Below are 18,147 nucleotides of genomic sequence, written 5' to 3'. Positions count from 1 at the left end.
TTGTAAATATTGCCATATTTGATTTTACTTAGTATTTGCAATATGTGTAGTTTGATGTTGGATGGACAGTTTGTGTTTCTCTTCAACAATTTCACTCAATAGTGATGCAAGGAGCTTGTATGTAGGGTGTTTGGGCAGAGTACAGAAGGACCTTCAGCCTACCAAGTCCACACCTACCATCAACCAACCATTTACGTTCATCCTACGTTAATTCCATCTTTTATTCTCCCCACATTCCCATCAACTTACCCTGCAGATTCTACCAGTCACCGGCATAACAGGGGCAATTTACAATGGCACATCTTTGGGATGTGGGAGGAAACTGGAACTTTTGAAGGAAATCTCAGCGGTTACAGGGAGGACATGCAAACTTCATACAGACAGCACCCGAAGTCGGAATTGAACTTGGGTCTCTGGTGCTGTGAAGCAGCAGCACTGGTAGCTGCACCATTGTACTGGCAGCAGTTCCCTTTCCCAGTGCCCAAAAGTCAGTGTCCTGTACTAAGACAATGGAAAGAAGACCATTGTGCTAATGATGCCAGCGAAACCAGCTGTCCAACATGATTTTTGTTTTCTCTTAAGCATTTTGCTCTCACTATGTCATATCTCAAAGTACTCAGAGCTCCTCCCCAAAGAAGTTACTTGAAGCAAAGCCCAAATGATTCCCTAAACCTCTCCATTTACATCTCTTTAAGATGGTCCTTAAAACCAGCCTTGGAAATGGTTTTCAAAGACCTCCTCTAATACCACCTCATGTGATTTGGTAACAGGTTTTATTCATTTGCAAACTGGTGAAGCACATGGATACATTTTACAATGTTAAAGGCACAGGATAATGTCAAAGAATGAATGAGAGGTCAACTCATTGAAACTTGACTAATGTGCTTGGTTGACTGGATGCAGGGGAGGTGTTTTATTCCTTGGCTGAGGAATCAGGAACCAGAGGTTACAATCTCAGGAGGAGGGAATGGCATTTAGGATTCATAGAGGCATACATCATGGAAACAGGCCCTTTGGCCCAACTGGTCCATGCTGACCAAGATGCCCATCCAAGCTAGTCCCATTTGCCAGTGTTTGGCTCATAACCTTCTCAACCTTTCCTGTGTACCTGTCCAAGTGTCTTTCAAATGTTGTTACTGAATCTCTCAATCACTTCGTGTGGCAGCTCATTCCACATACACACCACCCTGTGTCAAAAGTTGCCCCTTCAAGTTCCTATTAAATCTTTGCCCTCTCACCTTAAACCTATGCCCTCTGGTTCCTGATTCCCCAACCCTGGGAAAAAGACTGAGTGCATTCACTCTAACTATGCTCCTCATGATTTGATACACCTCTATAAGATCACTTCTCAGTCTCCTAAGCTCCAAGGAAAAAGTCCTAGCCTGTCCAACCTCTCCCTATAACTCAGTCCCTCAAGTCCTGGCAACATCCTTGTAAATCTTTTCTGCACTCTGATATGAGGATAAATTCCTTCACTCCAGGTGTGGTGAATCTTTGGAATTCTTTACTATGGAGTCTCAGTGAGTGAGTTCATTCCAAACAGATTGATACAGGGAATCAAGGGATAGGGGCTTATTGTAGCAAAATGGGAGCCATGGTAGAATATCAGCCATGATCTGAATGAACGATTGGATGACCTATTCCTTACCATTACTTGCAGAAATCCTGGAGACAGAGCAAGATGATTGGCTTCTGAACCACAATAATTACTTTCCTGAATGGAATCTATAGAAACAATAGGGACATTTAGTCTCCAAACAACAATAGGAACTTTAGTGGGAATAGCTGGAGCTGATCAACATTTTTCACGCATAGGGATGACAGTATGGTGGTTGCCTCTTCCCTGAGGTACAGGTGTTCTGGCTCAGACACTTTAGAAAGCTTTCTAATAACAAGCAGACGGCACTCACTGGAAGTCTGAAGCAATCAGATGTGCAATCAGTTTCCAGACACATAATTACCAGCAGTGGGCACTCGCCTGGAACACAATGGCACCTCTGACCCATGGCAGTTAACAAGCTGACAGTATTAATTGCACATCTAGGTGTTAAATAAAAGAGTTAGCCGAGGACATGGGTAGAAGGTGCAGCAAATTAAAAATCTGCAGCAAACTTTCTCCTCCAGTTGCTGCAGCTCAGAAAAGAAACTAATTCTCCCACTGCCTTCATCACTTGTGTAACTATACATCATCCTCCTCACTCCAATTCCAAACCACCCGTATCGAGATCAGAATCATTTGATGGTTTTTCAACTTTTCCATTGTCTAAATTCGGGACATTGACTTTCGAAAACCAGGAAGGAACACCCAGCAACACCCCTACCCTCCCTTAGTATCTCTATTGAATGAAGTTGTAGAAAAACTCAAATATGACAAAGAAAAGTTCCATCCAACTAAAGCATTGTCTGCTGGTTATTACAACATATTGCAATATTAATAAGTATACAGCAATACTTACAATTCAGCCTTTTAGAAGGGCCTTGCCGTCTCGTCGTTGTGCCATCTGCAGTGCAATGCTTCCTGTGACTTGTTACCTGGAAGCAATCTTTTCTAAGGTCTGTTTGCCCTTCAACAGTTTATCTTTAAGGCTGTGCAACCAAGATCAAGATTTATCAGCACAAATGAAGTCATCTTTATTTTGTAGAAACTCTGAGACATGACTCTAAGAAAACATCCCAAATACACTCAATGAACTTGTCTTCAAGATTACCCTTGCCAATTTGATTTGTTCAATCTATATGAAGATTGAAATAACCCATAATTATTGCAGTACATTTTCTACAAATGTCTTGATTTATACTCTATTAGAGGCCTATGTACGACTCCCGCCAATGACTTTGTATCCTTATTGTTTCTTATCTCCACCCAAACTAATTAGATATCTTGAGCTTCTGAGCCAATATCATTCCTCACTGCTACAGCGATCTCATCTTTTAATAACAGAGCTACCTCACCTCTTTTTCCTTTCTGCCTATCTTTCCAAAACGTCAAATTGTCCTGAAGCTTTATTTCCCTAGCTTGGTCAGTTTGCAACTACGTCTCTGTGATGGCTATTAGATCCATTTAGAACATAGAATATAGAAAACCTACAGCACAATTCAGGTCCTTTGACCCACAAAGCTGTGCCGAGCATGTCCCTACCTTAGAAATTACTAGGCTTACCCGTAGCCCTCTATTTTCCTAAGCTCCATGTACCTATCCAAAAGTCTCTTAAAAGACCCTATCGTATCCACCTCCACCGCCGTTGCTGGCAGCCCATTCCACACACTCACCACTGAGTAAAAAACTTACTCCTGACAGCTCCTCTCTACCTACTCCCCAGCATCTTAAACCTGTGTCTTCAGGTTTATTTATTTATTTCTATGTGTGCCATCAACTCATCCGTCTTGTTATAAATGTTGCAAGCACTCAGATAAAGAGCTATGAATTTAATCTAATCACATTTCCGTACTCTGACTTTATTTGCTGGTGCACCCATGCTTGTTTGCTCTTCCGGAGACACTCTAGTTATTTTTTCTCTTGTTGTTGCCCTGCATTATTACCTTGTCCTTTTCTAGAGACCCCTTCACCTAAACCTTTATCCTTTAGTTACAGCTTCAGCTTTTCTCCAAAACTAACTTGTTTTCTCATTTTCCCAGGGTCTTTAAACTGAACTAATAACTCTGTTTCTCTCTCTGCAGATGCTGCCTGACCTGCTGAGTGTTTCCAGCATTTTCTATTGTTATTTTGACTTTTCTCCCTTTTGATTCTACCCTCAGGTACAATCCACCTGCCAGACTAACTTAAACCCTACCTAATGGCACTAGCAAATCCCTTTGTGAGGATATTGTTGTTCTAGCAATTTAGAATACCTAGTGTTCAGGAATCTATATGAACAGTGTAATATGAAAGTATTTATAAACTATCACAGCAAAGCTTCCAAGAGGAAGATCATCACTTCTGCACCGTTTAATCACCACAACCAATACCAAATGTCTCTTCTCTTCAATTTACACCATAGATCGTTTTCCAGCTTGTTTCACAACACCACAATTTGTACCTGTGTTGTCTGTGCAAAGTCGAACAAGGCGATTTTTGTGTGGTGATTTTTTTTTCTTGATCAATTGAAGAAGAAATTCACATTTCGATCTGGTGGTGAAGTTACTTCTATGAATTTTGTTTTCATGCTTGTCATTGGAAGAAAATAGCATAACAGAAGATGGAACACTTCTGGTCTTTTTTGTTTGGCACATCTAAACTAAGTGAGATAACCAAACACTTCTTAAAACACTGAGTTGTCCTTCAGTTGGCAATGAGATCAATACATTGCAGATCAATGTCCCAGATTTCATCCACATAGATAAAAATTTCCATTGGTAAAGTCTTAAAATCAATTGCAATGTATTAGATCTGAATCTGTGTCTATGGAGCACAGAATGATAAAGAAAACTGTTCCCCACCTGCCTGAACATAATTGTCTTCTGTATTTTGCTTGATAAAAAATATGGACCACTTGGGGCTGCACAATTAGTGCAGCTTCTTTTTTTCTCTGATGTGCTGAACACCTGTCACCATGAAAGATTAGTGTGTCCACCACATCTCTGACAAATTACACTGTTGTCAGCAACTGATGAGTCTTTCCTCAAAAACTTATACACTTTTTGAAGATCTCCATTAAAAGAACAAGCAAACCTTGTGACAAGTCTGCAGTGTTAACAAGGCCTTCATTGCGTCACCCTTAGCACAGTTTGTTTGCAGTTGCTTAGTGCAACTGCTATCACAGCTGTATATATCTTAGTGTGAGTGCAACAAGATTTTATTTTTACATGGAATCGCAAAATCTGAGATGATGAGAGGAATATATAGGGTAGATAGTCAACATCTTTTTCCCATGGTCGTGGTATCAAAAACAAGAGGGCATAGGTTTAAAATGAGTGGAATGTGTTTTAAAGGGGACGAGGGGCAAGTTTTGTTTTGCACAGAGAGCAGTAGATATTGGAATGCGCTGCCAGAACCAATTACAATTTAGCAGACACTTAAATAGGCAATCCTAATGTAGGCAAATAGGATTAACGTAGATGGGCAAAAAGGTCAGCATGAATGTGGTGGGCTGAAGGGCTTGTTTTTGTGCTGTACGACTCCACTTACCTACAGTATGTATAATCAGAGGTTTTATTTCAGGAGCAGATGGGACAAGTTGCCATTACTTGACAAAAAGCTGCAACATCGGATTTGCTCCATTATAAACAGGTGGCATTATAATTGTCTCAAGCAACTACCAGGATTGTAGAAGGCAAACCAGATGGAGTATAATCATTTTTTGCCAAGCAAGTCCTATTCTCCAATGCATTGCTCAAGGAATATAATTTCACATTAAATACACTTTGGTATAAGTGATTGGGGGTGGGGTGGGGGGGGGGGGGAGGTGGGGGGAGTGGTAGGACAGCATAACGTGCAGTCTGTGCCAAATGTACATCTCATTTCTTCTCCCTTTGTGCTGCCAATGTTGACAGATCACGTGCCCTAATTGCACTCAGTTTTACTTACCCATTTTCTGTTGTATTATTGCTTTTGCCAATAGTCTAAACTATAGCCAGAAATGATGTAAGTAACATCTTAGGTTAGAATTATAGAATAATGAAGATTAAAAGATCAAAATTGACTTTGGACAGTAGTGTAAAAATAGCCTCGTGCAAATTGTTGCCCGGTTGACACCCCTACCCCACTTACTTTTCTTTCCCATTGAACACAGGAATAGTAGTCACTCCATATTCAACTAGATCATGGCAACAAATTGTTGATTCGCTATTGCCCATTTGCTAAGAATTTTGCAAGTGATAAATTCCTAGGTCCAGATCAAATACATCCCAGGTTCTTAAATGAAGCAAAGTAGGAAACAGTGTGAGCATTTACTATAACTTTAGAACCATACAGCACAAAACAGGCCCTTCGGCCCACCATGTTGTGCCATCCATCAAACCACCCTCACACTATCTAACCCTTTCCTCCCGCATATCCCTCTATCTCACATTCCTCCATATGCCTATCCAACAAACTCTTGAACCTGTCCAATGTATCTGCCTCCACCACCACCCCAGGCAGTGCATTCCATGCACCAACCACTCTCTGGGTGAAAAACCTCCCCCTGACATCTCCCCTGAACCTCCCACCCATAACCTTAAAGCCATGCCCTCTCGTCTTGAGCATTGGTGCCCTGGGAAGGAGGCACTGACTGTCTACTCTTATCTATTCCTCTCAATATTTTATATACCTCTATCATGTCTCCTCTCATCCTCCTCCTTTCCAGTGAATAAAGCCCCAGCACCTTAAGGCTCTCCTCATATTCCATATGCTCTAATCCAGGCAGCATCCTGGTAAATCTCCTCTGCACCCTCTCCAACACCTCCACATCCTTCCTATAATGCGGCAACCAAAACTGAACACAGTACTCTAAGTGTGGTCTAACTAGAGTTTTGTAAAGCTGCATCATCACTTTGCGGCTCTTAAACTCAATCCCACGACTTATGAAAGCCAACATCCCATAGGCCTTCTTAACTGCTCTATCCACCTGTGAGGCAACTTTCAGTGAACTGTGAATATGAACCCCCCAGATCCCTCTGCTCCTCTACACTGCCAAGTACCTTGCCATTTACCCTGTACTCTGCCCTGAAGTTTGTCCTTCCAAAGTGTACCACCTCACACTTCTCTGGATTGAACTCCATCTGCCACTTGTCAGCCCAGCTCTGCATCCTATCAATATCCCTCTGTAAGTTCCGACAGCCCTCCACACTATCCACAACACCACCGATCTTAGTGTTGTCCGCAAACTTACTAATACAGCCTTCCACCCCCTCATCTAAATCATCTATAAATATAACAAAAAGTAGAGGTCCCAGAACTGATCCCTGCGGGACACCACTAGTCACTGCCCTCCAATCCGAGGGCACTCCTTCCACCACAACCCTCTGCTTTCTACAGGCAAGCCCCAATTCCTAATCCACACAGCCAAGCCTCCCTGGATCCCTTGGCCTCTGACCTTCTGAAGAAGCCTACCATGAGGAACCTTATCAAACGCCTTACTAAAATCCATATAGACCACATCCACCGCACGACCCTCATCAGTCTTCCTCGTCACCTCCTCAAAGAACTCTATCACGCCTGTGAGGCAAGATCTTCCCTTCACAAAGCCATGCTGGCTGTCCCTAATCAGTCCACGATTCTCCAGGTGTTCATAGATCCTATCCCTTAGAATCCTTTCTAACAGCTTACCCACCACAGACGTAAGGCTCACCGGTCTGTAATTCCCTGGACTATCCCTACTACCTTTTTTGAACAAGGGGACAACATTTGCCACCCTCCAATCCTCCAGCACCATCCCCGTGGACAACGAGGACTCAAAGATCCTTACCAGCGGTTCAACAATCTCCTCCCTCACCTCTCGAAGCAGCCTGGGGAAAATCCCGTCAGGCCCTGGAGATTTATCTGTCTTGATATTATTTAACAACTTCAACACATCCTCTCTCTTGATATCTATAACCTCGAGAACATTACCCTTACCAGCACTCCCTTCTGCGTCATCAAGACCCCTCTCCTTGGTGAATACCGAAGAGAAGTATTCATTGAGAACTTCCCCCACTTCCGCCGCCTCCAGGCATGTTCTCCCACCTTTGTCTTTAATCGGACCTACCTTTACCCTAGCCATCCTCCTACCCTTCACGTACGTGAAAAAGGCCTTGGAGTTTTCCTTAACCCTACTAGCCAATGCCTTTTCATGTCCCCTTCTAGCTCTCCTCAGCCCTTTCTTAAGTTCCTTCCTCGCTACTCTATATTCCTCATGGGCCCTGTCTGAACCTTGCTGCTTATACCTTGCTGCAATACTGTTTGGCTACAGGTGTGGTGCAGAGGATTGGAAAGTTGTTGATATGTTACCGTTAAAAGGGGGAAAAGGGATAGAGATACTGATTAAGTACAGGCCAATCAATCTGACATTGCAATGGGGTATAATCTTACAAAAACTGAAAAGCGAGTTCAAAATTAATGCTTGTGAAAGTAAATGCTGTAGTTTGTTTGTGGCTGTCATTGGAGTACTGCCAAGGATGTCACAGTATAATGCTTTGGAGACATCATTTTTGAAGGTGAACATTTCTGTGAGTCTCTCTTTAGTGCAATTGCTAAGTGTTCTGCCTGGATCGTACACTATGTCAGGAATATAACAGTACAATATGTCAGGAAAACCCAGATGTCAGATCGTAGATATTTATAGGTCACTTGATCTCAGACAGGAACCAGGTGCCGTACAAAGTCAAAGACCTAGAAATTAATTGCACTATCTGGGAACGGGCACACAGACAGAGCAAATAACAATCATTCAGGTTCATTTCACTCTGGAAATTCAGTCAGGAGCAAGTTCAGCATGTGCCACTCAGAATGACATAATTCTCCTTTTGGAGAGTTGCTGTGGAAATTAGGCCTCATTATCTCAGGGTGACTGGTGTTGGCTATTCTGGGAACAGCCAGGTTCTCAAAGTGCAGTTCTACATTGGGACACCACTAAAGCACATCTCATACTTGCTTTCTGCCCTTTGGCCTCCTCAATCCCACCATTGCCCACTGATGCCACCCTTGATCATGGGCATCTGGGAACCTGGAGCAATGACTCGTTCAGAGGCCCAGACCAAATCTCTGATGGAGAGATTCTAATGGAGGCCCCTTGCTTTATGATCATTAAACCCACAACACCTCAGCCAGATCACCATCTGGAGTTCTCTTCCCACCCCTCCACCTACTTCCCTTGGCTAAGATTGGACCCATACAGATGGCCCTCTCTCCCAACCCTTCTGATGCACAAAGCCTTTGGTGTTACTGAAGTTCACACTGGGAGCCCACAGCCACCAATGCTGATGGAGAACAATATTAAGGTCAGAGGAGAAAACTTATTAAGAAGTGATTAAAAGGACTCTGACAGAGGCAGAGAGTGATCGTGCAGTTAAGACAATTGTTGACACTGATGAAGGTTTCATTAAGGGACAGAAGAAAACCGGGAATAAATAGGGCAAATACAAAATTTTCCTCTTGGAGGCATTGATTGCTTATCAGGGTACTCCGCCCATTATATACTACAGTGAGAGCTAACAGGCAATTCAAGTGTTGCAAGCATCATCAATTACCATTCTTGATTTGGCTCCTGTGCTGTCATTTTGCCTCTTCTGGTGCTGTTTCTGATCCAACGTGCAGCGTTACTGAATAACACAACTCTGCCACCATTGCCTTAATTAAATTTACTATCCAGACTGGTTGAGCCATTCCAGCACCTGGTGGCACTTCTGTGTAATTAGTTTTCGATATGTTGGCATTGATGGCAAGGTCTCCATTTATAGCTCATCTTTTGCTGCAACAGAATACAGGGACAGCTGAGGCCAGTTAAGGAATTCTCTCTTAAGCAAAGAGTGCGAGAACAAATTGGGCTTCTGCCAAGTCATTCCTCCCCTGGTGTTTAAATACCACTGAGAAACTGGAGAAATATTAGAGGATGATCCACTGAACCAGAAGGGGAAGACATCAGGAAAGCATTTTAATCTGGTTCAATTCTCTCATGAAAAGTAACAACCATACATACTATTCATAAAGAATTTATTTGGAAATACTGAAAGAACAGGAATATATTAAAGTCAAACACAACTCACCAAGATTAAATAGACCATTAAAAGATGATTTCTCAAATGATTTTTCTGGATATAAACAATATAGTATAAATCATTGATATATGATTAAATATATTAAAAATAAGGTGCAGCTTGTGAAAGATTTCATACTTAGACTAAAGCACATTGAACCAAATGCTATCAAAAAAAGGCTTTCAAATACCACTCTTTGAAGTTTATACTGTACAGCAGCACTGGGGAAATAGTATTCTTAAGAAATATCATCACAAAAATGTCACATCATTTCACACAATACACCTGAGCTATGGATATGTTGGGAAATAGAAGTTGAAACAGATATAAGCAACTGGGACACATCACTGTAACAAGTCATAGCCTTGGCATGCAGGAATCTTAAAATTCAATAAGCATTGCTCGTGAGACAGACTCTACCAGTGTGTAACAAGAGCCCCAGTTGATCTTAATGTACCTTCTGCAAAACTGTTCCTCCTCCTCTTGAACCATATCACAAGTTGGCAATTTGCACAGACTCCTGGAACTACATTACCGTTTAATTTTGAATGAGGAATTCTATGCAGACTAAAGCACCCTGATGTTATTACTGAATGTAAATAACAGATAACAGTCATGTTAAGGTATAGAAGAGTCAGTGTTTGAAGGATTTGCTTAACCTGCCTACAACCAACATCCCTCAGTATTACACACTCGAAACAACAGAAGAAGAGCAATAACCTTGGCAGTGACTAATTAGAGAAGGATTATTAGGCACATCTATCGGCTTCGGCCACCTTTAGTGTTCATGTATTCCAACGACTTTGAAGGGTTTTGGAATGGTCTGAGCTAAATTTGCTGTTGGTCTTTGGCTACCACACACGGCACTTCTTGACTGGGTGCATTCTACTTCCCCTTAAACACTGGAAAGCCTCTGCAAAAGCTTCAAAGTTTTGGAGGGAACCAATGACTCTGCAGAGAGGGGGCAAGGAAAGAACAAAACTGCATTTACACGGCTCCTTTAATAGCCTCAGGATGTCCCAGACAATTACATACCAGTGAATTATTGCATCTTAACTTACAACATGAAAATAACTAGAGCAGATCAAATTCCACAGGCAACAGACAGCAGATAATTCAAAGCCCCTTGATCATTGCCAGCCTAGGACAGACACACTGTTTCTCCCAAGGTGGTCCAGGGCACAGATCCCAGCCTATCAGTCTGATTCAGCTGTATAGCGCAGGACCTCTCCCAACACATGGCTTGCTGCAGTGACAGAATGGGTTTGACAGCTGGTGAGGCCCCGCACCACCTCCCCCCCCCACCCCATTTCACTGGCTGTCAAAGTTCTCCCTGTCATTGATAATTTCTGAATGTCTTTGACATTCACTAACATTAAGACCACTACCGAAATATAAAAATGTAAAACCATTTTTTTTCAGCAAAGGACTAAAAGAAAGAAATACTACGAAAGACAAACATTTAAACCAACGTGGAGACACAGGAGGCTGCAGATGCTGGAATCTGGAGCGAAAAATAAACTGCTGGAGGAACTCAGTGAGTCAGGCAGCATCTGTGGAGGCAAGGGGATGGTCAACGTTTCAGGTCATGACCCTGTACCAGCTTCTCCCATTCATTTTTAATGTGACTGCTATACTTGTGCCAGGTCCAACCTGTTGCAGACTTGGGCTTCCCAGCCCAAGATGCACCCACAAATGAGGCCTGACCTGCTGAGTGTTTCCATCATTTTCTGTTTTTGTTTTAAATTCCCAACCTCTGCAGTTTTTTTTTATTTTCCCAGCCTAAGAGCTGGGCGATCTGTGGAAGATGGTGCTGTGCTAATGGACCCCAGAAATAGCTTATCAACCATCAGTTTCAGATGGATCTCAGCAGGAGATCTCCTCCCATGTATTTAACCAGTCAGATACTTTGTTTTAGTGATGCTGGGTCAGGAATAAATATTGGTCAGGACACTGGTGAGAACTTCCTGTTCTTCTTTGAAATAGTGGAAGGGGATCTTTTGCCCCAGCTCAGAGAGTGGAAACAGCCTCTGTTTTAATGCCTCATTAGAAAGGCAGCTCCCCTGATTGTGCAGCGATCCCTGTGCACCACAAAGCAGCATTAGCATGGATATATGTTCACGTCTCCAGTGGAACGTGAATCCTCATGTTTCCGCCACAAAAGTGAAAGTACTGCATTAATCCAGGACTGGAAAAACAACGCAAAGGAGGTAAAACCTGAAAATGATAGGGATACTCAGCAGGTCAGGCAGCATCTGTGACAACAGGGACAGAGTTAATGGTTCATATAAATGACCTTTCATTATCAAAACCACAACTCTGTTTCTCTCTCCATAGATGTTGCCTGACTTGCTGAGAATCTCCAGCATTTTCTGAATGTCAGATCTGCAGTTTTTCTGCTTTTTGATGCAAAGGAGCTATTTATGATTTCCATCAAAGCCAATGTTTTTGCACATTTCTGTATATTCTTTGGGAACCCAGCCAATGTAATGATTAATAGCAGGAACAGTGTTCTGTATGTAATTCTAGTAGATGCCCTTTGTATTATGCTCTTTTACTCAAAAGAAACAATATAGCCATCACAAATGGCAATACCAACAGATGGTCAGCAAATACATCTCACGTCAAAACTGTGCTAAGCAGCACCACTGCCAATATCTACAGCATAAATTCACTGTGAATGCAATAGGGTAAATCCTTACACACTGGATCAGCATGCAAAGTCACTGTAATTGAGCATATCCAACACTCTGGAATTGAATGATTATAAGGGTTTGATTTAGGCAAGCATCTATCTCTTTCTCTCTTTTTGGTGATGTGGGGTCAACTAACAAACTGTTAAAATATATTCTTAGCATCACCTTTTGCATCTTGATACATTTTGCATTGAATCTACAACATGGAGAATTGCCATTTGGCCCAAATAGTCCACGCTGGATTTTACCCTCATCACAAGCCACCTCCCACTCTGTTTTACCTAACCTGGCTACTCCCTTCCCCCTCCTGACTCATCAACTTCATTTATAAGGTTTGCCTCTGCTGCTCTAGGAGGTACCTGGATGCACATTCTGACCACTATCCGAGTCAAGAAATTTTCCTTGAGTTCCATACTGGATTTATTTGCAACCCTATTAATAGCTCAAGTTTTAGACTTCCACCAAAAATGGAAATGTCTTCCCAATGTCTACCCTATCAACCCCTCAATAATTCTAAAGACCGTGATTAAGTCATATGTCAACCTCATTTCTAATGGCATTCAATTGTTTCTCATTCATTTTAGCTTCAGTGCTAACCTTCATCTACGTGAACATTTCAGATCGGGGTAAAGAATTCCTGGCAGGCTGCAGTTAATATTCCAGTTCCATCAGTATCTGCTTATTGTCAATTCAGTACAAGGCTGCAGTCTTTGTCAATGTCTTGCAATGAATAGTATCCACACAAAAAAGCCTGGCCAGCATACTTGGGCATATATGACTCGTTGCTGACACCTAATTCAACAAGTTGAGTTCTCACAGGCCCAGTATTAAGGCAAGAATGAGGAGAGGGGTCATTCTACAGGGTCACAATTGCTGTTTTAAGATGCAAGGAAAGAATGATACTCTCCTTTCCTCAGTCAGATAGCAAATGCACTAAAATATGCCCAGTGCCCCAATAAGATGATGCACCCAGATAGATCGCAGATTGTAGCATCTCTGTAGCTGAAGTAAAAATATAAGCAAGATAAGGAATTAGCTAAATTCTACAACATACAGTCACCCTCCAACATGAATCCAAAGATTTCACTGTGTGAACAGTAGTTACATACCTGAATTTCAGTGGGGTGTGAACCTCAATTTTAATTGCCTGCCTGGCATACTCAGGCCTATATGATCCACACCATACCTGAAGAACATATGCAAGTGTTAACCAGTTACTAAAAATAAAACAGCAGTTTGTATACATGAGTACAGGATGAAAATGGATCAGGCAAGTGAGTGGAGACATACTGCAAATATAATAGTTTTAAATTAGTTAGGAATTATGCTGAAACTGGTAAGTCACCTGTGAGTCTTGGATATTTATGGAAGATAATTCTGTGTTTAGATCAAGGATAATGCTGTTTATGCTACAAGTGGAGAGTCCCACTGCTTAGCCTTGTATATCTGGGCATCATGAGCATCCAGCTGTTGACTCATTGCCTCTGACAGAGACTCAGTTGGACAGAAGGAGAAACTGGGAAATGAAATATCAGCTCAACCTTTCTTTGAAACATTCCATTGATGTGGAAATGTAATTGGTTCAGATCTACAAATGCATCCCAGGGTCAGCCAAGATGGATGAGGGAATTTCAAACTGATTGACAAAACTTCCTAAAACGGCATTACGTTATATGTGAAATCATGGACTGGGTAAGATGTACAAAACTCACATCATTCTTCCCCACTTATCTACATATCCAGTGATACCCAATTCAAGAGACCCTTCTCTCTGCTGGCCTTACTTATTACGTTGTAACCCTTTTCCCTTGACCTTTCTAAACTATAACAAACTGAATGTCTGTCTTCACTTTACCTGTGCAAAGCTCAGGAAAAAAAGTTGTTTGTGTGTCAGATTCAAGCCGGGTAATTTTACCACTTCTCCTCCTTTCTTCACCCAGTTCAAATAGGCCTGGAAAAATACATGAAGTCTGTAAAACCAATCCATTCAAAATGGCATGACAAGTTTTTGGGTGAAAAGAACAATGATTGTGAGCTCTCCAAACTGAGAAAAATATTTTTCTACATTCAACATTCTTGCAAATTGCCCTTGCTAGCTCAGTTAGTCTACAGTCACAAGATTATCACAACAGGCTTACTTTCATACTTTCAGCAACACAGCGACTTGTATTTACATAACCCCTTTAGTAGAGCAATATATCCTATGCTGCTTCAGAGAAGTATTAACAAATAAAATTTGACACATAATGAGATATTATGACATCCATATGTCCAATTTCATCAAATTTCCTTGTGTATTCTTTCTCTAGAAGCCATTGAATTTTTTATTCATTGTTTAGGACATGGATTTTGCTGGCAGAGCCAGCAATAATTGTTCATCCTTAATTGCGTTTTGAGAAGGCAAAGCTGAGCTGCCTTCTTGAACTGCTGCAGTCCTGCTGATGCAGATACTCCCACATTGTTCTTGGGTAGGAGGTTGAGGATTTTAGACTGAGCGATGATAGAATGGCAATATATTTCCACATTACGCTGGTGGGTAACTTGCAGATGGTGGTTTCATGGTACCACATTCCATAAATTTGAACAACAGGCTACCTAAGAGGAGGGAGTTGGTATCACAGCCAACAACTTTGCTATTCTCTCCCATTTAACTACATGGCTGGATAGCATTCAAGATATCTTGAATGATTTTTTTCTTAAAACTTGCAGAAAACCCTTCTTTCACACTGGCTAAAATAAAACTGGAGCTCTCTGTTGTCCTTAAGGCACAGTGGTAGTGGGTCCAGATTCAACAACTTACAAATAGAATTGGATAAATGCTGCAAGAGGAAATATTTGAGGTGCTGTAGGGAACAAACAGAGCAGATTTCTCTTTCAAACGGGTCCAGTAGCCTGGATGGGTCCCCTTTGTGTTGTTTCATTCTATGAGACAACAACTATGTTCAGCTGGAAGTGCCATTCAACTTCGTGCCTCCTGAGATATCCGCCATCACAGAAGCCAACCTTCAGCCAATTCGATTCACTTCATATGATTTCAGGAAATAGCTGAGAACACTGGATACAGCAGAGAATATTAGGACCAGATGACATCTCAGCTGTAGTTCTGAAATGTTGGTCCAGAATCAAGCTGTTTCAGTAGATTTACAACACTGGCATCAATCTGACAATCTGGAAAACTGCCCACGTATGTCCCAAAGAGCAAGACAAATTCTATCGGGCTAATTGCTGCACAATCAGATCAAACAAAGTCTCAATTTATCAGCAATATGATAGAAGATGTTGTTGAGAGTGCTATCAATTCACACTTATTCCATGCATGGACCAGAATAATTCCAGAAGCAAGATGAAAATGGCAACCCTTGACATAAAGGCTGCATTTGACAGAGTGTTTGGTAAAATTGAAGCCAATGGGCATCAAGGGGAAAACACTCCAATAGTTGAAGTCACCTTTAACAAAGGAAGACGGCTGTGGTTGTTGGGGGTCAATCATCCCAGATCAAGCACATCACCGCAGGACTTCCTCAGGACCACGTCCTGGGTCAAAATACCCTTGGGACTCCATCAACAAGGCCAGAAGTACACACGTTCCTTTATCACTGCACAATGTTCAATACAAATTCCATCTGCAGCTACTCAGCCAATGAAACAGCCAAGCTTGCATGCAACTAATGAGCACTTTTGTCCCACAAAAGTGCTATGTAACCACATCACCAACAAGGGAGAATCTAACCTACATGCCCTTGATGTTCAATGGCATTATCATTGCTTGAGTATTCCCTTACTTCTTACATCCTGGGGGTCACCATTGACCTAAAGCTCAACTGGACATGGTTACAGAGAAGGGCACAGGCTGGGCATCCTGTAGTGTGTGTCTCAACTCCTGACACCCCCAAGCCTTTCCAGCACATGAAAGTCAAAAATAGAGTGTGGTGAAATATCCACCACTTGCCTGGATGAGTGCAGTGCCAACAACAATCAGGAAGCTTGACACTGTCCAAGACAAAGCAGACCAGTTGACTGCCATGGTGTGTCATCTACAAATTACACTGCATTTATTTCCTCAGGTTCCTCTGAAGGAGCTCTACCGTCAAGGGTAGGTGGAGCACATTTCCCTCCAAATTGCACACCACCCAGACCTGGCAATATATCGTCTCTGGATCTAAACCTTGGAACTCCCTTTCCCAACTGCACCGTGGAGTAACTTCACCAGGAAGACTGGAGTAGTTCAAGAAGGCAAGTCAACCCTTTCTCAAGAATAATTAGGGGTTACCAGTGACAGCCCTTCCTGCAAAACTGGACCAATGCAGTAAACTCAATCATAATGCTTTTTGAAACAAAACCAACAAATTAATTTAACGATTGTTGTAAAATGGAATCCTGTGGACTGGCATTCCTTATAGGATTACATTCATGGTACATAGGGGATATATAACCTGCAATTTTTCCACCCATTGTTTACATGTTGGGGAACACTCCTGTAGATAAATTTTGTCTGTACAACAACATTTGCTTGTGAACAAGAAGCATTTTGCTGAATATCAATGCCTTACCTTGTATGCCTGTCTGATGCCTCCATTGTCTGCGATATTTTCACTCAAGGTGCTGATCCCACTTACCTATGTCAAAAGGATTGCCAGAATGAAGTGAAACATTAGACTATAGACATGGAAGAACAATGCGTGGCTGGCAGCTATGGAAAAAGTTGTTATTTTTAATTCCGTCCTCAGTTATCATCTCTGAGAGATGCCAAGCGTCGTTCCTTGATCAGGAACTGACGAGAAGGAGAGTTATGATCAAAAGGGATGAGACTTGTGAGGCTAAAAGTGGCTGATGTCAACATTAGAGAACAAGACCTGCCACATTTGCACGATATTCTTCCAGCTTCTGTTTCCAATGGAGGTACTAATGTGTTTAAAATAAATGGGTTGTCTTTATTAAAATGACAGACATGGCAGTTTAATCTGAACACAACAAGCACTGCCTGATCCTAGGGGCAAAGTCATTTCTAACCTGCTTGCTTTGGCTTGTCTCAGACTGTGGAAGAGGCTGAGAGATAAAAGAGGCTACAGATGTTGGAATCTGGAGCAACTCAGTAGGTCAGGCAGCATCTCTGGAGGGAAATGGACAGATGACATTTCGGATTGACACCCTTCATCTGGACGGGAAGAAAGGGGAGGTAGTATAAAAAGGTGGAGGGAAGGTGTGGAGCAAGAGCTAGCAGGATCCAGGTGAGGGGAGTGATGGGCAGATGAGGGCAGGAATGATGTCTTAAGCTGGGAGGCGATATGTGGAAATGACAAACAGCTGAAGATGATGGGATATGACAGGAGAGGATGGTGGAGCATGGAATAAAGGGAGGGGGGGGGTGGGGGAACCGATGGCAGGAGTGCATGGGTGATGGGCAGAGGGGGGTGGGGGAGTGGAAGGGCAGAGGCTGGTGGGAGCCAGTTAGATCAGGAGGAGGGAGGAAAAAAAAAGGCAGAAAAGGGACAGAGGGGGAACGGTTACCAGAAGCTTGAGAACGCAATGTTCACGTCGCCAGGTTGGAGAGTGCCCAGGTGGAATATGAGGTATTGTTCCTTTAATGTTCATTGGGCCATGACCTGGCAGTGAAGGAGGCTGTGGACAAACATGTCAATGTGGGAATAGGAAGTGGAATTGAAATGTCTGGCCGCCAGGAGAGCCCGGCTGGCACAGCAGACGGAGCGGAGGTGCTCGGCGAAGCAGTCCCCCAATCCGTGTCCGGTCTCACCGATGTAGAGGAGGCCGCACTGGGAGCACCAGATGCAAGAAATAACAC

General features: G+C 42.4%; 1 protein-coding gene across 1 annotated transcript in view; it reads right to left on the bottom strand.

Annotated features, from left to right (window-relative positions):
- Positions 1-9,672: 9,672 nt before the first annotated feature.
- The window catches only part of mmel1 (membrane metallo-endopeptidase-like 1), a 79,743-nt gene continuing 71,268 nt past the window's right edge, over positions 9,673-18,147 (bottom strand). Inside the window, exons 20-23 of the mRNA XM_052039459.1 lie at positions 16,898-16,963; positions 14,203-14,298; positions 13,457-13,533; positions 9,673-10,602 (exon numbers count right to left, since the gene is read on the bottom strand). Coding sequence (XP_051895419.1) covers positions 10,503-10,602; positions 13,457-13,533; positions 14,203-14,298; positions 16,898-16,963 — 339 coding nt within the window. The 3' untranslated portion in view covers positions 9,673-10,502. The remainder of the gene's footprint in view (positions 10,603-13,456; positions 13,534-14,202; positions 14,299-16,897; positions 16,964-18,147) is intronic.

This window comes from Pristis pectinata, chromosome 26, assembly GCF_009764475.1.
Source record: "Pristis pectinata isolate sPriPec2 chromosome 26, sPriPec2.1.pri, whole genome shotgun sequence".
Lineage (NCBI taxonomy): Eukaryota > Metazoa > Chordata > Chondrichthyes > Rhinopristiformes > Pristidae > Pristis > Pristis pectinata.
The sequence above is the reverse complement of the archived record's forward strand: the minus strand, read 5'-3'. Positions and strand labels throughout refer to the sequence as shown.